The sequence below is a fragment of the Maylandia zebra genome, linkage group LG22 (assembly GCF_041146795.1).
Source record: "Maylandia zebra isolate NMK-2024a linkage group LG22, Mzebra_GT3a, whole genome shotgun sequence".
NCBI classification, from domain to species: Eukaryota; Metazoa; Chordata; class Actinopteri; order Cichliformes; family Cichlidae; genus Maylandia; species Maylandia zebra.
In genome coordinates, this window is record NC_135187.1 from 3,683,177 (window position 1) to 3,693,017 (window position 9,841).

The following is a 9,841-nucleotide window of genomic DNA, read 5'->3' on the forward strand; positions in this document are numbered from 1 at the left end:
CAGCTAAAAGGTTCAGCAGTGCCCGCATCACGACTGAAGACTGATTGTCGATGGTGTGATAGCGCTACATTCACTGGGAGTCATTCATAAAGTTTTTAATGAAATCCAGTAATGTGGTGTTTCTACAGACGGAAGTAACCATGGAGCCGAGAAAATATTCCCGATCATAATTCAGTACTTTGACTGGAAGATCGGTGGCGTGCAAACAAAATTAATTGAGGTGAGAAACACCCCAAATGAGAATGCAGATACCATTACACCATACCTCACTGGTCATTTTTCTTATATCGATGAGGCATTACTTCTGTACAATTATTTAATTCAAGAGGTTTTCAAGTTATTTTTTGGCACTTGTTGACTTGTAAAAAACGACATAAAATTTTTGTTTCCCCATTCATTAACCGCACAGAGAAGGCATTGTTTAAATATGTTAAAAATGTCTTTAAAGAAACAGAATTATTAAAATTCTTCATGACTGGACCAAGGTTCCTCTTTTTTGGAATTTAAAATATTAGGAGATAAAGAGAGCTCCACCACACTCCTAAGTAGCTTCCCCGACGAGGCTTGATCAGCTACAGGTGTGTGAACCTCATCCTTAGGGGTGGGTGTGGCCAGCCACCTGGCAGGCCACACCCACCAGGCCTGACGGATCCTGCAAGCCGGCCTACCAGACACACCCACACCCATACACACTGGGTTCCCTTTAAGCAGGGAGAGCCACAGAATACATCAAACATACATATAACAAGTAAGATAAGTCCTAAACTGCTCTGGACTCTGGGTCATCAGACCCAGGTCCATGACATTATCTCTGTTTTATCATCAAGCATGAACTTGTTCTGTTTCCTCAAGAGTCCAGAATGATTGAAATATTCTTAAAGAAACATGAAGAGCTTCACAACACTCACATTGCTGTACACACATGTTAATATATAAACTTCAGACAAAGAAACATGTGAGAAAAAGCAGCAGACAGTTGCCTTGTCTTTGTCCTGGTAGGACTTTATGTGGTTTTATGTGATGACTTCTTCATTCTTCCCCCTACATGTAGGCAGGACTATACAGCATGACAGACATGGGAACACTTACTGAAACATTTTTCTCTGAGATCATTTAAAGTCTGGATCATACATGAGACTGAAGGAATTAGAGGAAACAAGTACTACAGCTACTCACTGCTATAAAATATATTTCATGTTCTTTTCAATCATGACCAGAATAAATCTGAAGCAATAACTGACTAAATAATATTTACAAATACACAGTTTTACTTAAACAAAGCCAATTTAATGAACCCAAAGAACAACTAATGTGGTACAAATTTCAAAATGAATCATATGAGGATGTAGTTTTGTAATCTTGTTTACAGAAAAAAATCCGTTTGACATAAATGTAGAGAAAACAGCTGATGTGAGAGAGTCTCCGTGGTATACGAGGAATGAAGGGATGGAAATTATTTTTCCCAAACATATTCCCTCATTGGATGTGACAGAGAGCCCTGTCTATACATTTGCATAAAAAAGAAGAGACTAAACCATCAGGAAATAAATATGTAATTAGGGGATAGTGATGACTTCTTAGAGCAACTTTAATACATTTTCAGTGACCCTTCACTCTAAGAGGACAACTTGTTCCAAGTCAATGCAGCAAACTGACTCACAACATAAAAGTCAGATGATTTCCATAGAGAGGCACTTTGCATCAGCAGCACCATGCTCCAGTGCTCTGGGAGAGTTTATAGTCCTGAGAGTTGAACACTGGATGACTGACAGCTGTCCTTCATCACAACAGAAGCCACAGAAATCCTCCTCATCAAAAACATGACTTTGATCTGCGTCCTCATCTGGACTCTCCTCTGCTGCTGCTTCACAGGTAAAGTCCAGAGAATCAAACTCCTCTCCTCTATCAACATCTGTCCCTCTGAAATGAAGCCCACAAAACCATGAAGCTGCTTTATGTTTTTGTCTCTGTGTCCTCAGAGTCCAGAGGACAGATCACAGTGACTCAGCCTGGAGCAGTGAGCTCTGCTGTGGGAGGAACTGTGAGCATCAAGTGTACGACCAGTCAGGATGTTTATGGATCCAGCTATTTATCCTGGTATCAACAGAAAGATGGAGGAGTTCCTAAACTGCTCATTTACTATGCTAGCAGACGAGAATCAGGGATTCCAGATCGTTTTACAGGCAGTGGATCAAACTCTGACTTCACTCTGACCATCAGTGGAGTCCAGGCTGAAGATGCAGCAGTTTATTACTGTCAGAGTTTTCATGTTATCAACAGTCAGAATGTGTTCACACAGTGAAAAACAGTCGTACAAAAACCTCCCTCAGTCAGACTGAACAGAAACTGAAGTGACTGCTGCAGCTGGAAGATACTGCAGAGACTGATACAGTTCACTGAGGACACACACACACACACACACACACACACACACACACACACAGTAATGTTTATGTGGGTTTGACTCAAAACATCAGACTTGTGTCCATCCTGACGAGCTCGCACAGAAGAACATGTGAAACACAAAACAGTTGATACTGTGAGTCAGATCTGTGATGAAGAAACTCTCCTGTAAATATTCAAACTGGGAAGTAGTTATTAAATGAGAATATTTTAGTAAACTGCAGTACTGATATATGTATGTATGTAGATTGCTCAGCTACATTCTTGGTCACAGAAATATTTCACATGATTTGATCTGAAGATTTAAAGTTTAGTTCATCAAGTCTTTAACTTCATCTTTGTGACATAAATTATTCTGACATTTACACTTTTTAACCTGCACTGATGTTCTGAAAGAGACATTTTTAGTGTCTCCTATGTTGATAAAGAAAGTTTCGTTTTTCTTTGGGTTATTTTATCAATTCTGACTTTGAAGAAAACCAGGACGGGTCTCATCACGGGTCACATGCAGGTTACAATAATATGTCACCATGCTTTCTACTTCTTCTACACCCAACAGCAAAGATCATCACAAAATCCCACATGATGGAAAATAATGCAGCTGCAAAAGACTTTAAAACTATTTATAACAGGGAGCAGATGTTGGCTGTGATTCTATTTTTAACTTATTGCTTTTTCTTTTCTTTTTTTTAGTTGTTTTCATTTTTTTACATTTACAGTCTGATGTGATACAGCACATGTGATTCTCTCAGTCAAAGTTACTGAAGCAGAGATTTTCAGTGTATGGAAGCATCACTGCTGAACCTGAAGGATGATTATCAGACAGAAGAGCAGCTGAATGGAAACACATGAAAACCACTATTTGAAGACCTCAGTTTTTATTTGAAGTATTAAAACCATCAACAGTGCCACAAGCATGAAAACATGAAAACTATCAAAGCAATACAGACACAGAGGGAGCAGACTGAGAGAAGCTGCAGACTAAAGCCAGTATCAGAGTCCCAGTGAGTCAGCTCAGGACTGGGAACACTGGTCTGTCATCAGAGTCTCTGAGAGTGGAGTGTGGGAGCCCTGGGTGGCCTCACAGGTCACAGAGCCCACCTTTTCCCACTGGTCTGCAGGGAGCCTCAGGGTGCTGCTCCAGCTGTAGTGGCCGTCATTCTGCAGCGCCCCGGGGCTCCTGCTCTCCTCCCAGCTGATGCTGCCACTGCCATCCACCTTCCAGGACAGCCTCCAGTCTGAGGGGAAGCCCTTGTTGGCCACACACATGACTGTAGCCTTCCCCTGCTGCAGCTCCTCACTAGAGGGCGCCAGCACGGTCAGGGAGGGGGGGACTCGGCCCACTGCAGAGAGAGAGAGAGATATGTTAGAGAAACTGGGAGTTGAAACTGCTCTCCAGATGTTTCACTTCTCTATCTGAGATTGGTAACCATAGAAACAGACAGGCTTCACTGCTGAACCATGGCAACAGACGAGTTTCAGTACCAAAGATAAAAATATTAAAGCGTTTCTTTGACTTCTGATGTACTCATGTGCGTTATGTTTGTATTATTTATTAGTTTTATAATTAGAAAACAAACAGAAATTAACATGTCAGATTTTTCTCATAAACTTGTCATAAACAATTGTATGTAAAACAGAAAAAAGCATAGACCTTTTTTTGGTCTATTAGGGAACAATAAAGATAACTGTACTTACTCACACATTAAAATCCATAAAATCAGCAACCCTCAGACATCAAACTGTTAATGTGTCGTTAATAATGTTAAATCTTTAAGAACTATTAATTTTAGTTTGCAGCAAAAGGTTGAAGACAAAACTTTTATGAGAATGTAAAATATATAAACGTTTTCTACTTTTCTTCAAGAAAAAAAAAAACTTTTGAAAGTTTAATTTCCAGTAAAAATAAATGCACAAGACAATTTTAGTCTGAATTCAAAATTTACACTGATATTAGATTTTATATTTATGAGAAACATGAAGTATTTATGTAGAAGGAAATGAAATAAACCTTAATGATACAAGTTTGAGCTTCATAAATGAGTGAAATGTACTTACAGTTAACATCCAGTCTGGTTCCTCCACCGAACGTGTACCACAGTGATACAAACTCATTGAGGCGCCGTACAAAAACCTCTGACTGTAGAGAGACACGGCTCTCTGACTCTGAGACAAACAAACTCAACAAAATCATTCACTGTTTGCATAATGTTATAAAAATAAAAAAGAAACAGTGCAACATGCTTTTATAAATTGCATTTTTAAAATTAGATTCACAGTTCAGATAATTTTATTAATTCCAAAGTTTGTTTGCAGCTTTCCCACACTACCTGCTCACATGGTCAAACTCACACAGCCTACAGTCTTTAAACAATAATCACGAGCACTGTTGCACGTCAAGGCAGAGATAAACAAGCAATGAGGTCAAGGAAAAAGTAAATAAATGCATCAAAATGAACAAAAATTTTCAAAATAAATAAACAGAATATGAAGGGTAAATGTCTGAAAATGAACAATCACAGAAACATTCATCTAAACGACTCCTGTCAGCGTTCAGGAATCTAACAGCTGAGGGAATGAAGGATTTGAAGTTTCTGTTTGTTCTACACTGAGGTTCAAGGTAACGGTGACCTGAGAACAACTTCCTGAACTCAGATGACAAAACAAGTTCAGGATGGATAATAATGTTTTTGTCCTTCATTTTCAGAGTGTCTCTCTGCCTGACCTCCGTGGTTTTGGAGCAGGTATTTATAAATAAAACACTGAACCAGCAGTTCAAGAAATGACTTTCTATAAATGGGCATTAAAAGTGTCATGGTCAGGGGGAGCTGGCTGTGTTTTTCCATGATGTCTCTGTGCTTCCACCTCTGGGCGGAGCCCTCGTCAGCACACCTGCCATGCTCACCTGATTGTGATCCAGGACAAGCGGCAGTGTTTAAGACCAGCATCAGCATCTCTTCTTTGCTGGTCCGTCTGCTCAAAACATGTTAGTAACAGGCTGCCTTTACGTCTCGTGCTGTGTTTACCTTTCCTTGTTCTCCTTGTGCTCTCAGGAGCTTCTCAGATCCACCAGTCACATTATCAGCAGTTTGCATACCGACCTGTACGCAGGTCATGCTCACGCTGCTTCATGTTCACAGACTCACGTTTCATCACCTGTCTGCTCTCCTGCCTTCAACTGTTCTTCATCACTGGATTAATCATGTTGAGCTCAGTACACTCATCCATCCAGCTCACCCAGCCAACATCACGCCCACTGGAGCGACCCCCACTCCACCTGCCAAAACCTTCACTTTTGTGATCCCCACACTAAGAAATCTTCTCCAGTGCCATTGTTCATTATTGTGTTGCATAATAAAGCTTCTGAGTGAACTTCCTGTGATTGAATCTGCATTTCTCTCCACATCCATGTGCCGGCCTTTATTAACTTTTTTTATTGACATCAAAAAAGTTCAACCTTCTTCTTCTTTTTCTCTAAATAAATAAATAGGTTTGTTTTAAATGCCAGAGGCCCACCGGAATGTTTGCCTGTCGGCTCTCCACTGCTGTATTCAGAATCAGAATCAGAATACTTTATTAATGCCAAAGGAAATTATTGCCAGATGGAAGAAATTCCACATGGCAACTCTGCTTATTTGTTTTTCTATTCAATCATTTATATCAATGTATTGACACCAATAAACTATACCAACAACTACACCTACATGACCTTCTGTGAAAGGACTGCTGCTACCTACCTGAATGAGTTTGTTTTAGAATTTAGATTTTATGTTATTTATCCCTATCTATATTGTTGCAGTTTATTACTGCCTTTTTTATTATTTATTGCTGCTCTTTTTTAAACGTATTCTTTTTAAACTGTATTGTTTATTGCACTGTAGAGGCTGGTGAGAAACAGTATTTTGTTTCAGCCCGGGTAACACCATACGAAATGACAATAAACTTCTTGAGTCTTGAGTCGTAGAGCTAAACCTTGCCAAGCTAAGTATTTGATGGAGCCTACAGTCTTCAATAATCCATAACTTGCTTCCTCCTTTTATCTGGCAACAGCTGAAGAAAGCTGTGAAGCTACAGTTGTCATATGCCGTGGGAGTGTCTGGTCGGGTGTGGTCCAGGTTCCTGTTGCCCGTCCCCTGGGGTGGAGTTGGCCAGCTCATCACCTGCTTCCAATTCCTGGGCCTCCATCTGGAGGGTTTTCAAGCCAGCGCTGCCTGCCACTCCTCGCCAGTTCGTCCTGCTACCACTAGTGGTAAACTAGCCTCCACTGTGTTTGGACTCTGTTTGTCTGGACCGTGGGTAAATGTGTTCTCCTGTGTTCTCCAGATACATCACCCGTCGTGCTCTGTTTCCACTCCGTTCTCCAGTCTGCCTAGAACCCTAGGACTACACACTCACCTTCTCCTCAGCCTGCCCTCCAGCCCGTACTTCAACGGTGGATCCCTCTCCCCTGGACACCCTGGAACCTGGACCAGCTTCCCCACATTCTCAGCCATCCCTGGGATGCTCCCACGGCAACCCCTCCTCTGCCTAATAGTCGGTGTTTTCAAGTAAGCACAAGACTCTCCACTAGTACCACTCACCTCAGCCCTTTAATTGTTTACCAGATCAGTAAAACCTCTTTCCTGTGTTTGCAGAAGTTCCCGCCCGTGTTCTCTTTGTGTTCCACGTCTGTTTTCCCGTCCTCTGGTCTCCTTCAGTTCCTGCGAATAGTTTCTGTTAGACCCAGCCTTGTTTAAGTACCTTTTTCCTTCAAATAAATTGTACATAGTTCGAGCAATTGAGTCTGCTCTCGAGTCCACTGCATCCTTGTTTGTGACAACAGTATTCTCTTTTTGAGCAAAGATGTTAATGGCATGGATATGTAACTGACTTTTTGCATGTCCTGAGAACCTGAAGATAGCCTTTTCCCTAAATTTCTAAAGCCTACACGGACAAAGGCTGGGTCACACTTGTTGACTGATTTGAATAAACTTTGGCACAGTGGAAAATAAGCCCCCCTTGTACACTGTTATGCAACCAAGGAAAAGTTGTGAATCGTTATTGTTGAAACGACAACACACATTCGCTTCTGCACTACTATAAACTTTGGCTTTGAGAGTTTTGAGAACGCTCTCGAAAACGCATACATTTCAAAACGGAGCTGTCCCGTCGCAGTGTGGACACTCTAAAACGTCGACTTTCTAAAACGATGACGCATTTTAGTCATGCGATGCAGTCATGTGACCGATTAAACAAAGATAGCAGAGGGCATTATACAGCACTTGTTTTGATTGCTCTCAATTTTAACTCACTAAAAAAAGATTAATATCAGTTTGTACATGCTCCAGATAGCTTTTCTTCAAATTCTTTAATTCTCACTCGCTTTTGCGCAGGACTGGAACGTTTTCAATGTGGACGCACAACTCTGTGAAAACGACTGAAAACGCTAGTGTGGACGCGGAGCATTTTCAGAAGAAAAGGCCGTTTTCAAATCTATCCGGGCTAGTGTGGACGTAGCCTTAGGATCAGGTTGTGCAGGCTTTGTGCAGGTGATCATGTCTGAAACATCAAATTCTTCTCTGTCCCTGTCATCTGCGTGTGACTGGTTCCTGACATGGAGCTCATGTCCCTGACGTAAAAATGAGGAGAAAACTTGTCACTCTATGAAATGCCTCTGACTGTGAAAAGGTGCGGCTGTAAGGAAAACTGGAGAGGACCCCGCCTGGGAGCAGTGTCATGACCAAACATGGCGAGACTCTCCCAGGCCCCTGACAATCTGCTCCTATATAAAGGAATAATACAATGTTTGTGTAAAAATCCATCATTCTACCCTTATCTGACTTCTACAGCACTCCAAACTTCTTAAAATGTATTTATTTTAAAAACCAAGAAAACAAAATATAGAAAGAAAAAAATACAAAACTATTTCCTTCAAAGTAAATACTTCCAGTAGAATGAGCTGCCTTGGTGGAGATTTATGTTCTTGGAGGGCCTCTCGTCAATGACAGAAATTAAATTTTAAAAAAAAGAAAACTCATTAAATTAGTTAAACTCGGACAACATGCTGATTAAGTGCTTTTATTTCTGCTATGCAAAAGTAAACCTTTGACAAAGGGTGAACAAAATGTAAAATATATTATCTCTGAAATTGAAAAACTTCAAACAATATTTGCTTTAGAGACAAAAGTTCTACTGAAACATTTTCAGGGAGACAAAAGAAGAAGTGAAGAAGATATTACTCTGTCTGAAGACAAAATGTAACACATCCAAGAGTCAGAATATATAATTAGTAAAGTTCAACAAAATGTAGCAGCAGCATCAGGGTTTTAAAATGAATCAATAAAAGTACAGAATTTAGTTCTTTGAGTGACTCAAATCTACTAACAGTTCACTTCCAGCCTGTTGCTCCACCAAAAGTCCACCACAGTGATACAAACTCACTGATCAGCTCTCTGACTCTGAAATCGATAAAATGTCAAACTTGTGTTCAATCAAATCTAAGGAAGACAGTGAATCATGAATTTAAAAATAATCGCGTGACCCTCAATGATCTAATGATCATAAATTAAATGATCTCATTTAATAATAGTGACAGTACTGATTTTATCCAATTTGCTGAAAATGTCATGGTCCGGAGTCTGCGACTCCGTGTTTATGTTTAGCCTATTAGTATTCTGTGGTTTTGGTTACCTTGGGTGTTTGTACTCTTCTGTTTCATGGTTCATGTTCCTATGTTCTGTGTCCCCCAGTCTGTGTTAAGTTGGTGTGTTATGTCATTGCGTGTATGTGTTTCCTGTTTTATTGTGAAGGTCTGCGTCTTATGTGAGTGTTTTCAGTTTGCCTCCCTAGTCTCGTCACGATAATCACTCCCAGCTGTGTTCCCCACCTGTGTGTAATCTCCCTGTGTTCTCTGAGTGTATTTAAGTTGTGTCTTCTGTCATGGTAGTTGCTGGTTCGTCTGCGTTATTTCCCCTCCGCCATTCTGTGTTTATTCCTCCGGCTTCCTGGTCATTCTCCCTGCAAGGTACCCTCGCTCGTCTTCTGGTTTTGTGTTTAGTTTAGTTTTCCCAGTTTAGAGTTTTTTACCGTTCTGTTTCTCGCCACCCTTTATTGTTGTACTTCTCCGGTTGTAAATAAAGCTCACCCTCCACTTAAGCAGTCTGCATCTTGGGTCCGTTATTAATCCACACGGCCTGCCTCGGCACCCCGTGACAGAAAATAGTTTTCTTCAGTTTTCTCTGTCATTTTGTAAAACTATAAAGTGGAAAATGTTTAACTTTAAGGCGCTTTAAAGTGGTATGAAAACCATAATGTTGTAGAAAAATTAAGTGGGTTTAAATAACAGACATTCACAAAGGAACAATTTCAACACAAATGCGTCTAATTGGACACTGTTGGTCAATATTATCATGAAGTGATTGATCCACTGATAGAAATCATCAGACTGATCCAAGTCTCT

The 9,841-nt window shown here is 40.5% G+C and overlaps 1 pseudogene and 1 gene segment (V, D, J or C); both read right to left on the bottom strand.

The window, feature by feature from the left end:
* Positions 1 to 9,841, bottom strand: part of LOC106676901 (Ig kappa-b4 chain C region pseudogene) — a 57,964-nt pseudogene that overhangs the window by 8,570 nt on the left and 39,553 nt on the right. The window lies entirely within an intron of this gene.
* On the bottom strand, positions 3,265 to 4,632 carry LOC143414793 (Ig kappa-b4 chain C region-like). The segment is given in 2 exon segments: positions 3,265 to 3,746; positions 4,462 to 4,632. Coding segments are annotated over 2 exon segments (465 nt in total).